Below are 24910 nucleotides of genomic sequence, written 5' to 3' on the forward strand. Positions count from 1 at the left end.
TGGTAGTTGACCCATGAACTTTGAGAGTTCATTATTAAGCTGCCAACGGAGAAGGGCATCTGTTTTTGAAGCCCCTTTGATTTCACTTCAGGGTTTTGATACCACTACATGATTTGGGCTTTTAAAATACCTTTTGAAAGGCTCCTTTGCTTTATTTCACAGTTATGTTTCAGGAACTTGTCTCTCCTGTTATTAGAGCAGACAGTTAATATGTGTTAATTATGCATGTTGCAGGTGCTGAGATTAGTTGTTCCATGGTATATATACAAGCAGTGTTTTCTGGAAGTGAACTGCCACACCATAGAGTGGGTTTGCATTTAATACATTCAAGGTTGCAGCCTTTAAAAATCAGTGGACACAAACAACAGTAGACAGCTTGAACTATTAGGGGCACATTATTTCCTATCATATAGGAATCTGTTGTGCATTTTACTTCAAAATGTCAGTAGTAAAACTTCATTTTCATAGGTTATAATTGATCAATTTAATAATACACAAAATTAAAATTGAAAAGTTAATTTGAAGGAAAGTGTGCTCTTGAATATTAAGTATTACATCAAACAAGTGTTGGTACTGTGACTTTTGTTTTACACTTAAATAATAATCTTCATATTCCACAGAAGAAAGCCCAAAAACTGATAAACCCAAAGTTGATGAGGAGTGTGATGAAAATGAAGAAGATAAAGACTATCACAGGAGTGACCCACAGATTGCCATCTGCCTCGACTGTTTACGCAACAATGGGCAGTCCGGAGACAATGTAGTAAAAGTGAGTAATAATAATAATTTGTGGTGGTATTGTTGGAACTAAATCATTCTATAACAATACATTTTAGTGAGACAACATTGACCTGTCTTGATTGTACCTTTAGTTACTCTCTTTTGTTTGAGGTGTTTCAGTGCATCTTGGAATTTTAGAAGAATTTCATAGCATTACCTATTGATTATTGTGGCTATATTTTTTTTGTAGCTCCAATATCTTCCATCCTCAGTGGTAAATAACTGCTTCCTACATCAGATTAGGGCATACCAGGGAGTTGCTTTAGAAGTTAGTTGTGAGAGAGCTGTTTCACACTTTCAGGATAGTTGTCTTAACATGCCAACATGAAACTACTTCTCATGTAAGTTGTGTACTGAATGACTGGAATACAAATCTTTTAAAGATGTGAACAGGAACGAAGCTACAATGCTATTATGAGTTAGAAGAGAGAGTAGTAAAAATGGTTGCTGATTGGAAAAAAGATTTCTTACAGCTGTCCCTGGACTGGAAATTGCTTACATGCTATTTAATGAAAAATGAGAAGGCATGGTTCTGTAATTTCTAACATGTTTTTCTCTTCTGTTGTCGCTTTAGGGTTTAATGAAGAAATTTATCCGTTGCTCTACTCGAGTGACCGTGGGAACTATCAAAAAGTTTCTCAGCTTAAAATTAAAACTTCCAAGTTCTTATGAGGTACATTTGGAAGAGCATTGCTTATGTTTTTATTTCACTGCAAAGTGGTATTTTTTAAAATGAAATTGAGCCATATTTATGCGTGAGTTTACACTAAGTATTCTTCAATATTTCTAAGGTATATTTCTGCCCTTAAGTAAGGAGTCGTTGTTTATCACAATGACTAGAAGTTGTAATGGTGCAACTCATGCAGTTGTAGTAAGAATCCAATCCTTAGGAGAAGTGACAAAAATGCTATCAGAATTTTTTGAGAGGAAGATGCTGCTTTTTTTTTTTTTTTAATATGTCATTTCCAGAAGTTAATAGAGAAAGAGACATGTCTTTTCTCTGTGAGTGATATGATTTTGGCCATAACTGTTTTCTGGAGAGACTTCCTGACATGGTAGAAGTTGTGATGTAGAGTTGAGATAGGGAGCCTGAAACTCCTGCATTAACTTTCCTTCTTCTCAGGAATACAGGAGTTTTGACTTCAGTCAGTTCTCATACAGAACTCAATGACTCCACATGTTAGGCTTGCTTTAATGAATAGCAGCATCCCAGCTTCAGTCAGAGGTAGGGCTGAGTAAGATCAGGTCCATAGGTTATTGCAGAGTTGTCACAGTATTATGATGTTCCAACCAGCCATTTTGGTGTCACTGGTTTTGTTTTAAAGTGATTTAATCTATCTCTGACATCTTAATGTCATGCGTTATGTGGCGCCTACTTAAAATTTTTTGACATTTTTTTTTCCTCTTGAAAATAGGAAAGCATTATGGCTATTGTAATGAAAGAATAGTCATAGATTTTCAGTGAATGCTGTAATATCTTTCACAGTAAGAGAAGTACTTGTTTTTTCTTATGCCTTTAGTCCTTCCAGATAATGAAGAAACATGTCTGTATACATGCATTTTCCATAATTATAGTTATTTTTAAACTAAAACATTTAAAGTTAGCTCATAATTTATTTTTTTAAGATGAGAATTACAACACCTGGATTTTGTATGTTTGGTTTTGAAAGAGCATTGATGTAGCAAGAAGGCCTTTAATAAGCAACGTACAACTTTCTCTTCAGAGAAACACTGTGTAGTATTGGTAAATATAGACAAGTTTTGTCTACTAATAATTTCCTATTTAGTTTAGAACATTACAAAGAAGTGAAAAAGTATATTGGAACACTACTGTACGAAATGGCCTGTTATCAATATGTTGTATTTATTAAGCTTTTAATAGTAAGAGAAATTCTGGGCTTAGTTCTCAGAGATGCTCTTAAAAGTTCATTTAGTCATTAATTTTTACATCAGTTTGTCTTACCATTTGTTCTGTTGTATTTTAAGCTGGATGTACTATGCAATGGAGAAATCATGGGAAAGGATCATACTATGGAATTCATCTATATGACAAGATGGAGACTAAGAGGCGAAAACGTAAATGCTGTTCTATTACTAATAAATGGTGTTTGGGGATTTTTATTACCTTATTGCTTTCATAGCTTGATACAAATATCTTCTGTGATCTTTCAAAAAGACCTGTCCTTAAGAATACGTTTTGCATGTTTTCTGTATTTCTTATGTGAGACAGAATCTAGTGAGTGGAAAACCTGCAGCAAATATATTGTGTAGATTCTGAAGCTTAAAACTGAAAGGTATACTAAGTTTGCATGAAAGGTCTGCTCAGAATTTCAAGTAAGCTATCTGAAAACCTACACACTTTACTCATTTTCTGCAAGTTTCCTGTTAGTGACATTTTATGTCACAATATTTACAAATCTACATACAGCAGTTCTTTATTTAGAATCTGTTTTATTCAGTCAGTAATGAACTGTAACACTGGCAAATTATTGGAGCAACCTGATTGGTTTATGGTTGTTTCAGTGAGTACCACATTCATGGTTTTTAGTTGCGCTGCATAACAAAGACTAACAATCAGGTAATACAGCTAGATGGATTTTCCTTATTGTGAGCATACATTTTAGAACTGCAACACTTCACTTACTTGTAGACCTTTCTTTCAGGTATGCTTTTGTTTAATTTAGTAGACCTTACATTGTCCTGTATACCTAGTAGATTTTGTTAGGACTCATATCTCCATTTCTTCTCTTGTTTTTAAATTTATCCATTTGTTTATATCTGGCTGTTGGTTGCTTTTTGCTCCTTATTGCTTAATGCTACGAGCAAGTTTGTTGCCTGCCAGTGGAGGTTATACTGGAGGAGTGATAAGTTTAAGCAGTTAACATAATTTATTAATCTGTATACTCAGATGTAAAATGCAGTGGGAAGTGGACAGAGAAGACAGGATTAAGCATACTGTGAAATTAATAATTTGCAAGTTTCTTTATTTTACCTTATGTGAGAAAAATCAAGATGTATTTCATAGGAATTAAGAGAGTAATATGTATAGGCAATTATTAGTTAAATTTGAACGTTGTATTGCACTGGAATTTGATGGTTACTGAAACCCCAGAGTTGCATCAGTGAGTACCATTTTTCCAGTACTGCTTTGAAACCAGCAGTGTCTGTTTGCCTTGCCATTTTATTTTTTATTAGCATTGGCTGTACTAGTAGGAAATTTTGAGGCAACAACTTAAGTGATAATGGAATTCTTCTCGTAAAATTTAAACCTGCAACCCCTGCTTACAAATGGACCTATGGTCCTTGCAGTCATTTGTAAGCAGCAGTAACTGTCATCTTGACAGAAAGGATACTATTTGTATGGGTTAATTTTTTTTTTTAATCTCAGAATTATCATTTTAACCTTAAATGAGTAGAAGAGTTGACAGCTCTTGCTTAGATTTGTAAGTTATGTTTATATACACGGTACATCAGCTATGTGTTCATCTTTTCTTTTATGTTGTTTAAGTAATTCCCCTGAAGTCAGAGAAGACAGACTAAATCTTGTAAAAATTGTGCTGGGGATAAATCCAGTAACATCTGGGCTTTTCTAATTTTGTTTTCTTCAACTGTGTTGGATCTTCTAAAATAACAGTAGTTGCAGTGCTAATTAATTCTCTTCCTTTGGATGAAGATCAAGTAAATTCTTTATTTTTGTCTTTGGTACTATTTGCCACCAGCTTTTACTGGCACACCTGTGGACCTTACAAGAAGTAGAGTAGTTAAGTGGAATATCCATTTATTCATTAGAGAAATCTTTCTTGTTTTAAACAAGGAAATAAATTTTAAACTTTACAACTGAATTTTTAAAAAAGGAAAGATAAATGTCTATGTCCAGCTGTGGATGCCTCTTATCTGATCAGAAAATCATCTCCTTCGCAGTTTCGGTGTCAGAACTGCTCATCTTCGCAAGTCTACTCACAGGATGGCACTTTTTATCAGGTAAGAGGCACTCACGACTGTACATATTACAGTCAGTAAGGTCCTGTAAACACTATGGTTATAATCGAAACTGGAATTTTTATGATACCTCACAACAAAGTGCAAAAATACCACAAGAAAGACTCAAGCATTTTTGTTCATTGAAAGAAAGCTTAATTAAATTAATATAACACTTTCAAATTACCAGGTTTTGTAGGTTTAAAATATAAGACTTCTATCTTTTATTTTTCGTTAGGCCAGTTATCTTGTTTCATTCTTCAGGCTGATACCTGCATCAGTATGGAAGGGTTATTCACCTTCCTATCTCATTTTTCTGATAGGTAGCATTGGGCAGCCACTGACTAAGGACCAAAACTGAATGGAGTGAAAAAAAAGAGAATGTATTGGTGATTTTGTATCTTTATGACAATTCATATTTTCTTTTTAAACAAGTAGAGAAATTGCAAATTGAAGCTGATTCCTAAATCTCATTATCAGTTTGGTATTCTTTTTTAGTATATATCAAAAATCATAAAGATTGGAAAAGACCTCTTAAGATCATCTAGTCCAACCATCCACCTGCTGCCAATAGTGCCCACTAAACCATGTCCCTAAGTACCACATCTTCACGTTTCTTAAGCACCTCCAGGGACAGTGAACAGTATTTCAGATTGTTCATTGGTAATATTCAATTGAACTTTCTTCTAAAAATTGCTGTGAAAGTAGTAATAATTTTTCTTGAGCAAAAAAATTAATGATTGAGCATTGCTCTCATTACGGATGGGAGTGATCTGTTTTACAGTCATAGCTACTTCAATAATTAGAATCACTCCAACCTGTTTCATTTGTCTATACAGTTTTGTCATGGTTTTATGTTTTTTGTTTTTGGTTCTCAGTATTCCGCATCAAAACATCATGTAGTGTACTGGGAGTTAAGTGTTAATGCTCCAATTCCAGGCACCTATCCCTATACATTACAGAAGTCATGGGATAGGTGCCTGGAATTGGAGCATTAACACTTAACTCCCAGTACACTACATGATGTTTTGATGCGGAATACTGAGAACCAAAAACAAAAAACATAAAACCATGACAAGTTTGTAGTTTTTCAAAGTAGCATTCAATCTTGCAAAAACACTTAGTGATGTGGGTTTGCATGATGTGTTTTTCAGTGAGGTGACTGCTTTGTCTCTGCCTGTATGGACTTCCAGTTAGAACTGAGTGCTTTTAGATACAATTTATACAATCAAAATATTTGTTCTGAAAAAAGGAAAAAGCGAAATAGTATTTAAATAATATAGTCATATCCTGTGTGGAAAAAATCAGGGACTAAGTCATTTGGACTGCAAATACATTTGTTAATTGCTAATACAGACTACACATGGTGCTCCATGTCTTCTCTTCCTAAATGCTCTTGCTGCTGTTGAATACCTCTGTTTTTATGTTTTGATTTCTCTGCACTCCAGTTTGTAAATCACCAGCAACTATGGTCACGTTTAGGTCTGCTGATCATTTCTACCCAACACAAAAATTTGTTAAGCTGTGAAGGTCTCTGCAGTGATCTCTTTCTTTCTTGGTACCTGAAGTTCATCTATCTTGCATTAGAAGGATGCAGTTTTTTATTGTTTGTTTCCAAATTGGGAAAAATCAAGACTTAAATTAGCCATGCTCTGTAGCAGAGGCCCATACCATTTCTGAGTCAGTAAGATTAGCCTGTTTTATTTGCAATCAAAACAGATCAATAAGGTAAGAGGAAAACATCTTCAATAAAATGCTGAAAGACTGATAAAAATGAGATGTTAACAGAACAACAGCAACAGGTGTTCAGCTATTCCGCAGCACTTCTTGGAAACCCTCTGTTATCACAACAGCCAATTCAGGGATTCCATTACGTTATTCACTTCCTCCCTCCGCCCTCCCCCCCCAATTAATAACTACTGAATGTGTATCATTAATTATGAAGTTGAGGAGCTTGGATTTCAGGGAGGGGAAAATGTTAGCTGTCATTTTTTCAGTATGTCAGTTGACAGCAATTTTATCTGATTCTTTCTTTATTATTTAATACCAAAGGAACCTAGCTCCATTTAACTAGTGCTAACTACTGCCATACCTATGGGAATCTCTGTATATTTAAAAATCAAACTCTATGCATCATCTGCAAATAGACCTTATTTTACATAGTATAAAAGTTAAAAATTGCTTATTCTCAGTCACAGCAACACAAATAAAAGTTGTTTGAATAATCCAACATATTTGTTGTAAACCATAAAAGTTACTAAATATGTAAAAGTCAGATGTAAGAATTTTATGTTCAAAACAAATAATTATAGCTGATTTAGAAATAAGATAGCTTTGAAGTACAGCAATGGAATTGTTGAAATGTATATTGCAATCATTTTATTTATATTTTAAATAGTTATATATACATATGTTTGAGGAATAAGTTCTTACTGCTCTTCAGGTAAACTTTAACAGCATTCTTTTGTATTTTTAATGAATCATATCTTGACGTTATTCTTGTCTTTGTTGTTTTTCTCTTGCTTTTGTTTTTAGTCTTACCCTATGGTACTTCAGTATCGACCTAGAATTGACTTCGGTTAGACCAAAGGGCCAAATCCCATTGTGATGAATCCTGCACTATTTGTTTACCCATCGACAGATTGCACAATGAATGGATGTGCCTGGATTAGGGGGACACAACCAGATTTTCAGCATGCAAATAAGGACATTGTCTTTCTTAAAATTGTCAACTGCATCTTTGTTGTTTCTATTAGAGCAAGCCAAGTGCCATTCTGCTACTGAAATGTGCATAAGATATTTGTGAATTTTATGTGTGCTGCAAGTCATAGCCAAAATCATGAAGTGTACAGTCAAGATTCAAAAACTCCGGAATATTTTTGCTTGCGTGTTAGAAAATCCTTCTGGTCCTCGTATTGATCACACTAGCAAAATGGCAGAGTGCTCATTCCATGTGGTGTTGCAGTTTCACATGCTTACTATTTTACTGAATATTGTTGTTTAAATCATAGAGTACTGTACAAATAGGTAAGGATTATACCTTGACAATATTTTGTATAGAAAATATATTTAGAGAAGTGGTTGTTGGGCCACTATCTTTTTCTCAGTAAGCTTCTTATGGGTCCAGGTATAGCTCATTCATGAGTGTGCAATGGTCCTTTTGCAGTGTACCTTTAACAAAAGTGTAGAATGTGATAATTCGAAAAAGGAATTTTAAAATAGTCTAAATAGATTCTACCAGTATTGCTTAAAAGCATTGGAGCTTTCATGATTGCACTTTTTTGCGGCTACCCTAAGGGTTGGAATTTGGGATATGGCTTTTCTTTGGAAAATGGTTTCTAGTCAGATAATATTTCTTCTAATAAAACCTTTATAGAAATGAAGTTAAAATCATCTGTCTATGAGATAAATTTCATTGTGAGGTTACAGTCAAAGCAGAATCTACATGTAGTTACTGCATTTTGTGGTAAGCACTTCCTTTTAAGATTGGGTAAAGATTTATAATAAGCTTAAGAAAAAAATAACGTATAGCCTTAGTTATGCTATATATCTCTCTTGAGAGTATCTGGAGCGTAGAATTCATTGTAGAAATGTTTCACTACTTGAAGTCGCATCATACAATTATTTCCATAAAATTAGAGGCAATACAATACTGAAGATAAGCAGTCTGACCAAAATAATTCTTTGGGTCATTGTTTTTTCCTGAGACCTGATAGTACTGGATAAAGGAGTGATTGTTGCCTTAGATACTGCAAGTGTAATCGTTCTGGTATAGAATGTTTATTGAGGTTTCTGGTAATGTTGCAGGGGGCATAATAATGTGTATGTTTTCTGTAGTCTTCCGTTGTCTTGCTCTGCTTACAAGTCAAATGAGTTTTTTACTTCAAAAGCTGTGGAGATAACTGTAGTTCAGCACCTTTTATATAATTCTTTTTAGTGCACACCCACTATATTGTAGATAGCTACTTATGTCCTTAAGCCTTCTGCATACATCAGAAAGGAACCAAATTAGTGTTTCAGAAACTACTCTAATCATACTTGGGTAGGACAAAGTGAAAATTCCATATTGACTACCATGGGATCAAGTATAAAAGGTGGAAACAAGGCTGTAACTTCTTTGTAAATGTGTATTCACGTATCTTATGATGTTTCTGTAGGAGAAATGCACATGTTGTGGATTAAATTTGACCCCTTTAGTACTTGCAGGAGTTCTAACATTGATGACTTGAAGAATTCTTATATCGTTGGGTTAAGTCCCACCACTGCACTCCGAAGCCCATACATCATGCCGAAATAGCGATGCTGTCAGTAGCAGTCTGTTTAGGAAACCTGCCATTGCAGGTCAAAGTTGCACATATTGTGCAGATGCCAGTGAACCTGGGGAAGCAAAATGTTAGGAAGCTGCTGCTCTGTTCTGCAGGCATAACGTGCCAACTGGCGTGGGCATTCTTTTGCCCATGCTGCAGTGGGAACAGGTGCGCTTGTGGGCTGCAGGAAGTGGCCATCTTTTTGCCCACCTGAGCTGTGGAGTGCTGCTTCACAGAAACAACCACACGCTCCGTGTTAGGAGGGACCTGCTCATCTGTGTACGTGGAGCAGCTTGTCAGATCAGAGCATTCATTCTAAGTGCAAGTCATTGCTATCTTTGTTATATACAATTGTTTTGTATGGTAGAAATAGATATTATTTGTAAATATTGACATGCACATGCAAATGACACCTTACAATTTTATATACTTCATGTGATTTTATACCAGAATTTTCACTGTAGATTCACTTAACATAAAATGCCTGTTTCGTTTTATCACAAAACTAGCATTAGGACTCTTAAGCATAATTTCTGCTTGATCTGGGGGACCCTTTTTCTCAACTTTTGCTGGTTTGACAAATTTGAACAGATTTGGTGGAAAAAAACCAGCGCATTAATTTTAATCCATTTTCAGTTACCTTACACAGAAGTCTGCATCCAGCTAATGGGACCCTCGAAATTTAGTCTACATCGTAGCGGCTTTTAAATGACATGCCAACAGAAGATTTGACTGTCTGATGACTTTCTGTAGTCACAGTTCAGAGAACTGTGAGTTTGTCTTGATCAAAATTGGATAGTGGCAATTTATGGTATTTTCTTGATGAAACTTCAAGCTAGGTTACAGAAGGCAAATCTTCATTTTAAGCATGGAAATTACAGACATACATGATTCAGTGTTCCCAGCTGAGAATTATGCCTTTAAATGCTTTTAAATGTGTATAGTTTAGACAACTACCTACAATTAATGCATTTCTGATTTGATGGCAAAACTCCTGAGTGCTGTTCTAGTTTAATAGTTTTTGTATCAGCAAAATACCAGTGAAATACATATCTTAACTGGGCAGCTTGTTTAACACAGGCATTGCCTTTCTTTTTCTCTGTAGTACATATGTGCCATGTATCTACATATAGGCATATTTGATTCCTTTGTGCCAATTAAAGATATCTGAACAGCATAGGAAGATTGCACGTACAGATTCCTATGTGCCAAAGATGGAGTAAGTGGAATAAGTACTAAGCATTCCATTAAAACTACACCATATTCCATCACTGAGCTGATTACTGTGTACAGTCACACTTGCTGAACTTTTCCATACTGCCAGAATCTAGCTGCAGAGGAGTAAGACCGAAAAAAAAATATTATATATATATATCTCCATACTACTGCCTAACCTTGCTATCTCTTATCTAGCACATTTGGTGCTTTTTTTCCCTGAAAGTGAAAAAATTTATCTGCTTTTCACTCTGGGGTAACTTATTAATGAGTGTTTTAAGCAATTTTTCATTGGACATTAATGTATGCTGCATTTGTCCAGCAACAAACTGTAAGATAAAATTTACAGGTGAAGTCCTATAAAATCTCCAACAGTAGGGAATTCAATAATCAAGAAATGCATCTTCCATTGTGCATTAATAAACTGCATGTAGTTGAGAGCCTAGTGCTATAAAAGACATTTATTTGGATGAAATGCCAAATAAGATTGCTGTAATTTTCTTAAGTGACTCATCACTATATTAGTTACTGCTCACGAGTGCTTCTGGGACTTGGGTCCTAGCAGTATGCAATGACTATTGTTCATACTTAGCAAGCTTGCAGCTATTGTGCAAAGAAAAGTTCTAAAAAGTATTATTTTTACTTTACTGAAAATATTATATAAAGTGCCTGATTATTAATACAGAATATCTTTTATACCCATTATTTGTATTTGGCAGGGTAATCTTTGCTCCTCTATCTTGTCAATGGTCTTAATATTTTCAGCAAGAATATTTCATGATCGCTCTGTATTGAGAAGCCTTCTTCCACATGAAAAAAGCAGAAAAATAAATGTTATTTTTTTTCAAATTGTCTATCTCAGTAGAAACTATGTGAAAAGAATACTTTCATATTGAAATTATTTCATTTTCGCTATGAGGTGACCTTGAATTCTGAATCTTTTTTTTCTCCTAGGCTCCAAAGATGTGATTGTACTTTTCTCTTCTGCAGTTATCAAAAGCAGTTCCAGTATATCTATAGGTGGAAAGAGACTGATCGCATTCCCTTTAGGCATAAGCTAGACTTTTCTCCACTGCAGACAAAGCAATGGTCCAGAGTTTCCATCTCTTCCCTTCTATGTGCAAAGGCATGACTTTGTTAGAGAAAAGAGGAATTTTTCTTTCTCTGCTGCTTTCTGAAATAACAGAAGGTACCAGTGTTTATAGTCCTTTCACTGAACCAGTCTCTGAATTGTGTTGTTCCTTTTGTTTGCAGCAGAAGGAATAGCCTCCAGCTCTGCCAGGTACTATGTCTGATAGATATTCTGCAGAACAGGTAATTGTTCAAAACCAGTCTTACATAGCAAAACAAACAGGCTGAGGGGCTACATTACCAGTCAAATACATAGCATACTCATACTTGTCTGTAGTTGCTTAGAAGAGGTAAGAATTAAATATGTTCAAGGAAGTGAATAGTTGCAGAAGAATAATGTGCTAATTCATCTGTCCTCGCAGAGGGACATTTATATAGGTACAGCCCCTAATAATGTGGAAGAACACATGAAGTGTCTTTTCACAGTTATATTCTGCAAGTCTTCTGGTCTTCCCATTTAAGAATCATTTAATAGGTAAAACTGAACAGGATGGAGATTCTCAAAAGAACTTGGGACCTTCTTGGAAAAGAGTTTGCAGATGAAAGCAAAACAAAACAATCCTAGAGTATGTGACGGAGACCTCCTTTTGCAGTGCAGATACTAAAATGCTGACTGTTAGATAGAAGGTTTATGGGCACGCTTTAATCAAGTCCAAAAAAAGCTCCAAAGCATCCGTTTCCTAGCTCTGGGAAGCAGTAGGTGACACTCTGGAACTCCACTGTATGTCTTAGAACAAGTTAGAATCAGGTGCCACCATGATGTTAGAAAACTAGTGCTTAATGCCAAAGAAATTCATGTTTTCTTTTGGGATTAAGTTAGTCTCTGCTGGATTTTGGTGAGATTTTCACAGATCTGCATTTTGAATCCTTTATAGCCAGTCTGAACAAGGTCATATTTCCATGTGGTGTTCAGCTAGAGATACCTGTTTGAGGAAGGATTGACATCTACTGGAGCATGTTCCAGTATTCCAAGACGTGAGCTTTGATCCACTCTAAAGGAACAGTGAAAAGCTTCCACCTTCTCACTTACCACCACTTTTATAGCATATGGGAAATCTGCCCTTCAGACCTCAGTTGAAACATCCTTTTGTAGGAGTGTCCCCTAGATGATTATCTTATAATGGTAGCATTTTTTTCTTCATGAGCAGGTCTACCTGTTGAGGTTTTTTTTCCCCACTACTATGCTGTCTGTAGATCAGGTAAAAACAGCAGGTTCCAGAACAGGTGATTTAGTAAGGGATTTCTAATGGAGATCCTTCCAGCCCAGGTGTGTGCCATAAGTTTGAATTCAGGTGGCTTGCTGATGCAGCTGTGTAAGGATGTTGTTTCATTCTCTTGTAAGAGATGTAGATCTGTGCAGTGGTGGGGTGTGACAGTGGAATGGAAGAGCTCTATAGGCTGCTGGGAAGGTCCTGGCTACCTGTTGTACTTGTAGGGAACCAGAACCTCCTTCTGTAGGCTCAGGATGGGTGAGTTGTACTGGAATGTCTGCAAATGTAATCTTTTGCAGTTACATTAATTTTAACCAAAGAGAGGCATTGGTTGGAATTTGCATGTTTATCTAAACTATTACACATACTTTTCTTTGAGGTAAATTTTGCATGTATTTTTAGCAAATACTTCTGACAGGGTTATTAATGTGGCAATTGACGGGGTGAGATGGATAGGAGCAGTTACTGTGCATTTTTCATAAGAGTGAGTGAAAGGCAATTGCTATACCATAAACAAAATTGCTGCAACAGTGACACATTTGTGCTGCTACTGAGGTTTGTGCTACAAATGAAGTTGTAATAAAGATGTTTATTATCAAAGTGCAAGGCACATAGTTTCTGGATGGTATTCTACTCCTCAAATTGTGTTTTGTATTATAGTATATTGAGTAAATAGACGTTCTTGCTGTTGTCTCATGAATGCAGTAAAATGAAACATGCTCCTTTCTTTCTGAAAAATATAACTTACTGAATGATTCAAAATTATTCTTTGCCGTTAGATACTTAGTTTGTTCATACTAAAAAAAAAAGAAATTAAAAGAGAAATAAACTATTTTTATGGATAATCTGATTGCCTAGTAGTTTCAAGGGACTTACTTAACATCAAAGGTAAGCCACCCAGAAACTGGTGTGAGTGAGGCAGTGCCACGTTCCTGCAGTGCAGTGATGAGAGTTAGCCTTGGGGCTGGCAGAGAGGAGCTCCCTGCCTGGGGATGTGCTGCACCACACGCCCAGCAGTCCCAGAACAAAGCAGCCAACAGAAGTGGGATTAGTGTACAGGTTGAGCTGGCGCACTGCAAGCGGCTCTGTGGGCATAACTAATGTTGGAAAAGAGGAGTGCAAAGGTTTGCATTACTGATGTGTCAGCTATACCTGGCCTGTGAACTGACAAAATACTTCAGTGTGTTGTCAGTCCTGTGAACCTTCCGAAGCACAAAATATTCACCAGGCTACTTTGGGGTTTTCTAGCTGTAGTTCAGTGTTATTTTGGAGGGTGGATAGGACAGACTTGGAGGATAATGAGAAGATACTAAGGTTGTCTTACAGATTTTTATACGTATTTTTTTAGCAAAAGGCATTGCTGTACTCAATGTGAGACCTTTGGTTAGCAAGAAGTCAGTTATTTTATTTGTGCAGAGGAAGATAGAATAAAGAAATCTAAATACCTTCATTTTCTTTTCCAGGATAGTAATTAGCTAAACTGGAAAGTAATAGAGCAATTTAATTATTTAGCTGACTGAAACATTTTGATCTGTATACTTACTGATAGTCGTTTCTCCTCAAATACAAACTTAGAGTAAGCATGAAGCAGCGAGTTCTTTTTTTTTTTTTTTTTCCCCTTACTGCAGACTTAACTGTTGAGAGGAAAAAAACTTCTTTTTTTTCCCTTTGTTTTTAATTAATGCAGATCCGGAATGGTTGGATGTTCCAGGCTGCTGAATAGTGTTGGTCTGAGTGGAATTTTTTTGGGATGGGGGCCTAAGTGTCCTTATATAAGCTGTGATCCAAGTTACGATAAGAAAGGAGCCTATGGTGAGCAGTAATAATGTTCTAATGCTTCCTTGCGTTTGATCAGTAGCTATCAGTTTTTAATGTTACAGCCCTCACAGTACTTAGAAGCTCATAGAACATATTGTGATGTTATGTTGCTAATTTGTTTTAAAATATAAAATGTTTTAAGCTTTTTGTCAAAAGTGGTAACATCATATTACAAATAAACCTTTTTGTGGTTGTAAAACTTAGCTTATAAATCATTCAAATTGAAGTGAAAAAACACAGGTCATTGTTAATGACAGTCTATCCTACTATGAAAAATATATGTATTTTTGTAAAGGAAAAGCACTTGTAGATATTTAATCGGTCCAATATCTGTCTATGTTAATGTTTTGAGAAAAAAAAAAATGCTGCTTAGAGAATCACTTACATATGTTTTATCTTTTGTGCTCAGATGCATTTTCTGTTGATTTATTGAATGTTTCTTCCGTGTGAAGCTGTATAGTTAGTACAGCTGGGCTAAATGCATTTCTTACCTTAATGGGATGCAGCATGTCTGACTATGCCATTACATATTCTGTCCGATCAGAAACACGACTGCAAAACATGGATTAGTGGTGCTGTTTTTCATCTTTGATATTAGCTTCATCCTGCTGTATATCATTACTACTTCATAATGATTATAAAAATGCTAACAATTTTTTTTGTGGTGTTTGTGTTTAATGGATGTTTTTAGGGCATATTTGATTATTCATTTGCATTTTATCAAACCTACGAAGATTTATATGTAAATATATTTACATTTACAGATGGTATTTGAAGTACAGTTCCTCCAGACAATAAAACTTTTCTCTGGAAGAAGCTTCAGCCAGGTACATGCATGGAGTATGATTGCATCACTGAAGTATCTGAGCACTTATACAAGTAGTATTTTTCTTAAATTCAGAATAATTAATTTCTTGTAATATTGTAAGGACCATTGAAACTTCATCCTTATCTATTTAAATTCTGCATAGTGGATTTAATGTGTTTTGATTCTGTGTAGGGGATTTACATAGTTTAAAAAAGTAAAGCAAGGAATTTTATTGAAGTACTAGTAGAGAGCAGTGAGCGTATTGGTTTACGGTTTGTGTATAGTCCACATCTATTTAATTTCAGTGGGATTCTCCAGGATCTTCCCAGTGTTGGAAATCATCAGTGGAGTTACTTTGCTTATCCTTCATTGTAGTTAAGACTTGAAATGGCCTGGAGGTCCCTCCCTCAATGAGTTTCCTTTCATTGGTGGCTTGTTCAGTATCTAATGCTAATACTATCTAATACTAGATGTAATAGCCTACACTAGCAGTAGACTCAGTGGTATGAAGTCAGTTGAATAAATACTTGCGTAGTTGTGAAATAAGCAGAGAATTTCACTCAGACAACAAACATTGGTTGTGCCACCTTCTCATTAACGTGCATGCTTCACAAAGACCTGTCAGTGATCAGTTTCTAATGTGTTTTACCATTTGAATATTGTATGTTTTATAATTTTTAGTAATTTATATATGAATTCACTGGGGGTCAAATCTCAGGTTCTGCAAAGTAGCATTTAAAAACTTCAATCCATGTGAGTTATGAAAGGAATGCAAGATTGCAGCCTTTTGTTTCTTAAAGGGACAAATAGGTTGGGTTCAAAGGATTTTAGAGTTCTGTAAATTTCACCCAGTGAAATTTAATTCACCAAATGAATATTCTTTACATCTGTGCTAAAATCATCAGAAACTGAGTGATGGTCATGGGGAAAAAAAGAAGAGAGAGGGCTCTAACTGAGTTAGCAGTAGTGAGCAGTTCTACAGTGCAGTAAAGAGAATGCTGGCATTAAGTTTCATTTTGGCAGAGTGCCGCAGTTCCTCTTTTTGGTGCGGAGTGACGTGTGCCTGTTTGAAATTGCATCTCCACATGTGTTAGCAAGGTTTATTTCAGAGCAGAGCTTGTGCAAACTGTAAATGGACCTTTTGGAATCCTATGTATTACATATAATTGATCTGTAGTATTTCTAATGATCTACCTACCAATAAGGTTCAGTACCAGCGATGTTAAATCGAGTGCTTCACGCTAATGTCAAGAATGTTCACAGCACCTTTATAACTGCTGATAACAAATTACAGTTTGGTATGGCTCATGTGCTGCAAGATGCCTCTAGCCCAGTTGGATTAATTCTATGAAAAATATAGATGAGCAAGAAGTATAACTAATCTGCTTACTAGCACTGAATTGCTCCTTTCTCAAAGCAATAAATATATCCATGTTGTGACATCTGTTGTGCAGCCTACAATAAGAATTGTTTTGTTGCATTGTTTCTATATAATTTATTTTGTGCAATAAAAAAATCTCTGGTTTTATCTGACTTTTCTCTAATTTTTTTATAATACTTCAATTAAAACCTTTGCTGGCTTTATATCTTCATCATATATATATGATATATATAATCATGGAAGTGTGCTATCAACTCACAGAAGTGCAGAGCAGAAAATGGAATACAGAAATATCTCACCTCATAGGAAAAAACAATGCACTTACACAGCCTGATTTTGTTCACATTAATGTCATAGAGAGTGTTACCATTAATCTTAGTGGGTACGAAGCCAGCTGAACACCAAAGTTGACTGAATTGATGCTCCAATCTGTAAAATACACGTGCATGCTGAATTACTAAGATGAAAAACAAAGGAGGAAGAGATGTTATTCAAGAGAAGTTGTATTTTTTTTTACCTGAGATGCTGCTGTGAAAGCTGTGCTACCACCTCTTGAGATCTGAGATATATGTTTTGGATTAGGAAATGATAGAAACGGTTGCTGGTTAAAATGACCTGAGACAATGAGCTCTTGGCATCCTCTCGTAAAATTCTTCTAGATGACAGCAGAAAAAAGGTAGCAGCTGCTAGAACTCCAAGTGTGAAGGCATACATGATATGTTGCAATGCGTACATATGCTTAAATGCAGCACGCTTCCCATGGCTGGTTTGGGTTTGTCAGAAGCACAAGAGCAGTCATACGGTGGTATTTGTTGCTGTGTGTCAGCAACAGGGGCACAGCTTCTCTGGCTCTCCTTGGGACCTTCTTCATGTCGAGTATGTGACCTCTGTAGTTTTGAAATATGTAGGTTTTGTCTATTAATCATAGACTAATAATTTCCCTTTTCTTAGAAGCGTTCTTGAGACTTTGGTCACTTAAGAAAAACCTTTGTGTGATGCCTCTGCAGTCTTAATGAAACAGATGTTTGTTGAATGGTTCTAATAGTTCTTAACTGCAAAGTTCTGCTCCTCTGCAGTTTCTAAGCAGTATTTCCTCAAACAAGATTTCCAGGAAAAAAAGTTGATAAAGTTATTTTAAAGGTTTTCCTTGTTCAAGGCAGCTAAGAAGAGGAGGAGGATAGAAAAAACATAGGACATAGTAACAAATGTATGATCAGTTACCTGCCCTGCCTGTGGTTTATTGAAGGACAACTCTGTAAGTCCTTCCTGGAGCCAGAGCTGCAGGTAGGTGGTGTACAAACAGCTATTTACATCAGGGCTGGAGCTCATGAATTTCCCTGTTAATAGAGTTGGGATTCAAATCTCCTTATATCCTGATATTCTGTTGTTTTATTTTAGAAGAGAATATGCTATGCGACATCATTATAGGCGAGTTTGTCAAGAGACAAGTGATTTAGTATCTAGTTTTCATTAGAGGAACAGAAATTTGCTGGCAGTACGTAATGCGAGCACCTCGTTCCAATGGCAGACTTCCAACATCTTCATTTGGAAAGAAGACTGCTGCATTCATAATTCATAAAAAAAGCATTGGCATCTGTCCCATTAAGCTAACACAGGAAGCAAAAACATTCTTATACTCAGAAACACTCTGTCCATCTTTTCTATTTATAGGTGAAGTTTTTTTCCTTTTTGGCAGTACACAAAAAACTACATTAATTGCCTTTATAGGTACAGAAAATAATGACAGTGATAAAACAATTGATAAGAAAGCTGTGCTTTATACCAGCTACGGAGAAATTTTAGATGTCTTGGATTAAATTTCATCCTCTGTTGATTGAAGATGCGTAACGTGTGTTGATGCCTCTGCAGACTTCCAGTCCTCCTGGCTGCAGCCTGTGCAGAGGTTTAGTGCTTCAGTACATCTACTGGCCTGTGTTCTTCCTTCACATTTCTGTTCAGGTTTTTCCCAAAATTGTAAGATTTTTGCTTTTATTACTTTTTAAATGTTTTATTCTCATGCTCCTCCCTCTAAATTCCTAAATGGGATCCAGGCATAGAGTGCTGTGTATGCTCATCTCCGTGCCCTTGTGCTGCACCCAACAGCAAGACCCCTGAAGCTCTGACAAAGTGCTCCCAGGAAGCTCACTGTTGTCCCATGCATTGCTGGTTTCTGATGCTGAGTTTTTAAACCACCTTACTGTTCAGGAAGAGTTCCCAGCAGGAAAATGCCTTTGAGCAGCTGACCTAATGATCTCTTCTGAGACGGGTAGTGCAAGAATCATTCTCATAAATAAATGAATTACTTACGAGGGGTTACTTAAGTAACAAGGGGCTTGTTACTTAATTCCACAGGATTCACAAAATTCAGCGCAGTACTTGAAAACCAGGCTCATGTGAACAATTTGCCTGGCCTTGATAGAAAAGTTAGCATTGCAAAAAATAACACTTGTTGTGGTGTTCAGTGTCAGAAAGCTGGAAATGGCAGATTTACCATTATTTATTGTAAAACCTACTCTGTAGCCGTGTATGTAGATTACAACTTTGGTTTCATAATACATATATTAAATAGTTCGTATATTAAATAGTTCCATGTATTTCCTCTGTCGCAGCATTCAGAGTTGCCTATCTGGATAGCATTTGTTTTTTCTGAGTTCTGGAATGTGTTTGAATTCATTGCACTGAAAAATTAAAATGAAGGTGCACTTCTAGAGGGTACCTCTTGGATGCACACAGCCTCCAGTCAGTCTCCCCTTTGCCACATTCTGCTGATTGCCAGAACCTTCCTCCTGAGTGAAAAGGTGCCTTGAGAGTTCCTTATAGATGAATGGAAGAACATTGCTAATCTGCTTCACATAAGTGATAGGTAACTTGTTCTTCAGTTTTTGAGTAATTGCTTTACTGAAGAGCTCTCTGGCTAATACTTTGAGAGGACAAACATGCTTGTTCAAAGCATTACCCATCTAATTTGACAATTTATTCATAGAGTTGATATAGAAGTTTTGTCAAGGTGACAGGCTGTGCGAATTTGTGTTAATATAACAATAAATAACAATACAGCTTGATTTAGGAAATTACACTATGAAGGGTAAAATCTTATTTTCAACCAAAGGCTGTCAGTGGCAGATAGTGAACCGACTTAATGCTCATTGGGAAATGCTGTGGGAAGGGGGGTGATGGAAGGGGAAGGCACCTGCTGCGGGGCTGTTATGTCTGCTTTGCTTTTATCTGCCCACAGAGTGACCACTTCTTTGGGGGTGGAGGCTGTGGAAAACAATGTTGTAAGGAGTGCACAGTTGTGAATATAAATAAAGCACTGCTGTGAGAAAGTAAGCACTGGATAGTGCTTCATACTATTAATAACTTCTAAGAAAAGATACCGTGTCCCGAGAGAAAAACACACTGGGTTCCAGCCTGCTGCTAAGAGAACTTATCTAAATGTAGTCCCACAGAGTCTGACGGTTGTTTCCATTTATTCTCTAAGTCAAATGTGTTTTTTTCCACTTCAGTAAAGGATCAATTATACATATCTCTGAAAGCCCACAGGTATGAACACCTCTGATGCAGCAGGCTACGAGGCACATCCACATTTTTAATTTGAGGAGTTGGGGCTTAATTGAATCTGTATCTCTTCATGCATCAGCAATATTTAGAAAAGGAGGAGAAATTCAGGTTGGTTGAGTGATGACCCATGAAGGTTGAATTAAGAATGCTCAAAGCATCATGGGTCCCTTCCAAGCAGCACTTGGATGCTCCAACTGTGCTTCTACAAAATCACAAAGAGAAGGCAGGAATATTTCCCTTAACTTCTATGGGTAAACAAGCAAGCTAGCAGTGTCAGATGCCAAAGTGATGTTGAGAGGAAACAGGGAGCGGCACACACTGATTGCTGTCAGCAGAGCAGTATGGATGTGTGCAAGGCCCAAGCTCCAGAGCAGGACAGAGAAAGCAGGAGTCTGCCCTAAGGAGCTGGGGGAGAAGCTCCTCCGTGGCTCTCCAGAAGCACATGGAGCTGTCACCCACATCTGGGGCCTTGGTCACAGGCAGACTGCATATGGAGAGTTTCTCCTTTGCACTGAACAAGAAATTACTTTTTGACAATTTCCCAAAAGCCCCAGGCATTTTTTTTCTAAAGTCAACAGCATGAAAAAAGCAATACTGAAGGATCAGAAAGTGGAGATCCTTTCTCAACAGTGATAGCCCCTCAGTAGTGTGGGGAGGCTACAAATGCAGCAGCAGGAAAGGAAGAGGGTTCTGTAACTGGAAAACACTTTACTGAATGTAAAGAATAACAGGTTTAAAATATAACTCACTGAACTGTGCATCAGATAAGGAGCCTAGGGAAAAAGAGTTTTGGAGGGGTTTTTTGATGTGTGTTTTTTTTTTTTTAAGCAACTTATTAATGGTGTTAGAGATGTTTTCTGTTTTCATTAATATCTGGCCTTTTTCCTGTGCAAAGCCAGCACTTGAGCACTGAGCTGTTAGAACAGAACTTACTGCTCTTAATGATCAGCACAGAGCAGCTGTTCTTGGGTTCAGATGTGACAAAGAGACGATTTTGAACTGTAAATAATGCTTTTACAGTGGTAAGGTAAAAACTAGCCTTAAGTGCAGGAGACAGCTGCTGGGAGTTATGCTAAGGTTGGAAGCCCCATCTGTGTGCAGTCTGTCATCAGCTCTGACCTTTAGGGGCTTGGCATTAGTTAAATAGTGCAACTCCAGCACCAGGAGAGCTGGCATACCAAACAGCACTCAGCTCCTCCAGCTCTCTTATGTGGTAAAGATTTCTAAACCTTACATCCTTAATCTCCAGAATCTGTTATTTTCAACAGGTGATGTGGCTGGCACTGGGCTCTTTTGCTAGCAATTGTGCTAGGTAATTATGTAGAAAATCCTCAGTAAATTGCCCTGATGGTCTGCCAGCCAGGAGTAAGCAGAATGAAAACTGGCAGTCACGTTCAGGAGCTTTTGTCAGAGACAGGATGGACATATTTTTTTTTAAGCTCTTTAGATATGATACAACACAGATACTGAAATTGTAGGACCTTGCTCACAGTCTTTTGTTATCAATCCTTTTCAAGCAGCAGAAGCCAATAGTTTTATGAAGCCATGAGTTTTAGTAGGTAATTTATCTGCAACAGTGCCTATTCTGTTTGCTGTGCATACCACCAGTTCATCTAAGAAGCCAGCTGCGTTGCATTACCTGTTTCCATCCTCTCAAATTGGATCTCCTAACGAACCAGGTGCTGACTTTTCCAGAAGATTTTTCCTTGTTGAAAAAATGTCTTTGTTCTTTTTGCAACAACAGCTCTGCTTAAACTTGCAGCAATTAATTTCTTTGAAACAGGCTCTCCTGGTGCCAGTTGTCTCTGCAAGGATGGAAACTGCTGACAAATCAAAAGTCACAGGTATGTGCAGTTGTGAGGCTCTGAATGTGAAGTTGTGGGCCTCAGTTACTCCTTCCCTGCTAGCACAATGGCAGAGCCGATGGCATCCTCACATCCTCCACAGGCAACTCCTGCTCCCTGGGAAAGCCCCTTCCTGTGCATGGGAGAGGGAGAGGACCCCCAGGTCTCAGTTCTCTGCTCTGCATCCTTCATGCAATGCATTTCATTCATTCTGTGAGGTTTGTTTTGTGCGTGAAGTCCCTTACTCCATAATGGAGAGTTTTTGCCTTTTCTCCCTGTGCCTCCAGTCTCAGTGAATGCCTGCTTCAGTTAACAACTTTTCTTGATATATTGGTGCTGACTTCTCCAGAAGATGCAGCAACACAGCCGCAGCTTCTCCTCAGCATCCCCACACCAGATTGTCCTCCCCTTCCATGGGGGACCTCCTATGGGAAGAGGCATGATGAGATGAGTTCCTCTGTCCCACAGTATGTAGAGCAGAAGTGGCTGACTGTAAGCATAGTGAGAGTGGACTCCTCAGTACTGCTTGTTAATCTTTTGGTTAGCTAATTAAGGAAACAGAACATGGCCTTGCTCTCTGTATTGTTCTCTACTGTAGATAAAGTATCAATTTCAGCGTTAACTGTAGGAGAGCTTTGGCAAGTGATATTTGGAACTGAGTCGGTTTCTAGATTTGTTGTAGTCTGTTTCTGAACATCTGCTGGGGTGGGTGGCTGCCACAGGGAGAGTGAAAATTAAGTTTATTGATTGATTAATTTTCTTTATGAAGGATCTGAAGAGGATGGCTGGCTGTAAAAATAATGTTAAATGCCTGTATTTGGAAAATGAGTCAGTGAGAAAATAGCATGTAGATCCCCTGATTTATCTCCAGTGGGGAAAGAACAGAATCACACTAAGAAAGGAGGAGAGATGCTGACCTGGAGGTGTCAAACTAAAATGACCCTAGAAGGAATTTTGTGTGAGTTTGAACTGGAAAGATCTATTAAAAAATGCTGTCACTGACCATGTCAAATTTTAAACTTTGAGTGCAATTTTTTCAATCGGAGAATTGTTCATCTGTAAGCTATTTCTAGGTTCTCAAGTGTGTGCTGTGCTGGGTATGTAAGGTCTTGCAACTCTATCCCTTATCTACTTTCACCTACTTTGCCTAGAAAAAAAGGCATGAAGACATATAAGGCTGTTCAGGCCCTCAAAGTCAAAATAAAGCATGTCCCAGACAAATTCTTGGGTTTCAGACCGCCAGGCAGCCCACCTGAGCAGCCAAAGCTGCCACCTCTTCAGCAGCTTTGTCACCACTGACCTTTTGCATTCATGGTGAGCAGTTGAAGAGGATGTTTTCCAAACTCAGTCTGGTAGCTGGCTCTGTAGATCCCAGAACAGACTCCACCAGACTGTGGGTGTTTGTGTTCTTGTGTTCTCCTGCATTCCTCCTGTTCCTGAAGGGGTGTCATGGCCTCATCTGGCTCTGTGTCTGTGTGGTTTGGAGAGACTGCTGGGAGATGGCAGTGCATTGGATGGGGACACTGCTTATGGCATAAGAGAAGCTGAGCCCTAGGCAGCTCAGAATGGACTGGAGCTGGTGTGTGATGCTCTGTGGTGGACAGGCCTTGTGGCAACGTGGTGTTCACCATACAGAGACCTTGGGCAGGGAGGTGTGGAGAGGCCACAGTAATTCTACTGTGTAATTTTTCAAAGATGTAACTTTCAAAGGTTACTACAGGAAACCAGTTGATCAGAGTTGTATTGAAGGACTGTGTTGCAAGTAATACCAACAGGTATATAAGGTGTGAAACGCACAAAGCAAGCTGTACTGCAGCAAAGAGTAATGGGATACATTTGGGGTGGCCCTTCACAGGAGGGTGGGGGTGTCCTGTGGACAAAACAGGTCAGAATCAGTATCAGAGGGTGTTAGATCTGGCTAGTGAGGGTTGTGGTGCTCCTTTAAAGATAATCCTCATAAAAATAATATTTAAACCATTAATTTGCAGTAAGGGCTGCGTTCTGGTCCTGGACTGCAGAGTTATCCTTGTTTTGTTTGCTTTAATAAGGATGGCTGTATCACCCTCATGTCCCACTGAAATACAAATTAGGTTATTTCCTTCTAGCTAAAGCTTCCTCTATGTCTTAATTTGATGTGTTTGAATTTGCCTTGTGAGATTAGGGAGGAAGAACACGCTGTGCAGAAAATCCTGCTTAGTCCTGGTCATGTAGGAGGACTAATGAAAGGGCTGGAGAGGCTGCTCCATTGACTCTGTTGGTCTGCCCCAGAGCCCACATTTAAGCACTCAGAGGCTTGCAGAAGGAGGGAAGACAAATATGTGTTGTGTGAAAGGTTTGCACAGTACTTACAGAGGGATGAAGGTCTGCACTACTGTGTGTAGAACATTTATTTAAATGTACCTAAATCTTATAAATTCTCACAGTCCTCCACTAACGGTTTTCTATGGGCAGCATATTCAGAATTTGAAGTACATATTGCCTTTGCCATTTTCACTCTATCCACATTTATTCTAACTTTGAGCTGCTTGCTTCTTCCTCTTAGAAGTGAGATTTAGCTGGAACCTGCAATTGTCTTGGGGAAGTCAGACAGGCAGCGCTTCTGATCTGTCCCAACATGGCAAGCACTGATCTACGCTGGATCATCTTTAAGGTCCTTTTCAATGCTGCCATTCTATGATACTTTGTCACTGTATTTAGCATGAAGGATCTAGTCAGTTGCACCAGTGTGACAGACACAAACAACCCTGAATTTGCTGTAGCAAATTTCCTCCAGCTTTGTACTGGTTCCAACAAGGGCACAACTGACTCTTGGGAGCTAACCACTCTTTAAAGAAAAAGCCAAGTTTAAAAGCCCACAATGTTCCTTTTTCTTTTTT

At 37.6% G+C, this 24910-nt stretch overlaps 1 protein-coding gene and 1 long non-coding RNA gene across 3 annotated transcripts in view; both read left to right on the forward strand.

Annotated features, from left to right (window-relative positions):
- PCGF5 (polycomb group ring finger 5) overlaps window positions 1–16781 on the forward strand; it is a 33324-nt gene extending 16543 nt beyond the window's left edge. Inside the window, exons 5-9 of one of the 2 annotated variants that reach the window (XM_010714540.2) lie at window positions 621–769; window positions 1355–1453; window positions 2767–2856; window positions 4702–4761; window positions 7294–16781. In XM_010714540.2, coding sequence (XP_010712842.1) covers window positions 621–769; window positions 1355–1453; window positions 2767–2856; window positions 4702–4761; window positions 7294–7341 — 446 coding nt within the window. In that variant the 3' untranslated portion in view covers window positions 7342–16781. The remainder of the gene's footprint in view (window positions 1–620; window positions 770–1354; window positions 1454–2766; window positions 2857–4701; window positions 4762–7293) is intronic. The other variant, XM_010714541.2, reaches the window with a different exon arrangement.
- A 4289-nt stretch (window positions 16782–21070) lies between these two features.
- LOC116216889 overlaps window positions 21071–24910 on the forward strand; it is an 8088-nt gene continuing 4248 nt past the window's right edge. Inside the window, exons 1-2 of the long non-coding RNA XR_004160514.1 lie at window positions 21071–21869; window positions 21974–22034. This is a non-coding gene — a long non-coding RNA (uncharacterized LOC116216889). The remainder of the gene's footprint in view (window positions 21870–21973; window positions 22035–24910) is intronic.

This window comes from Meleagris gallopavo, chromosome 8, assembly GCF_000146605.3.
Source record: "Meleagris gallopavo isolate NT-WF06-2002-E0010 breed Aviagen turkey brand Nicholas breeding stock chromosome 8, Turkey_5.1, whole genome shotgun sequence".
Classification (NCBI taxonomy): Eukaryota; Metazoa; Chordata; class Aves; order Galliformes; family Phasianidae; genus Meleagris; species Meleagris gallopavo.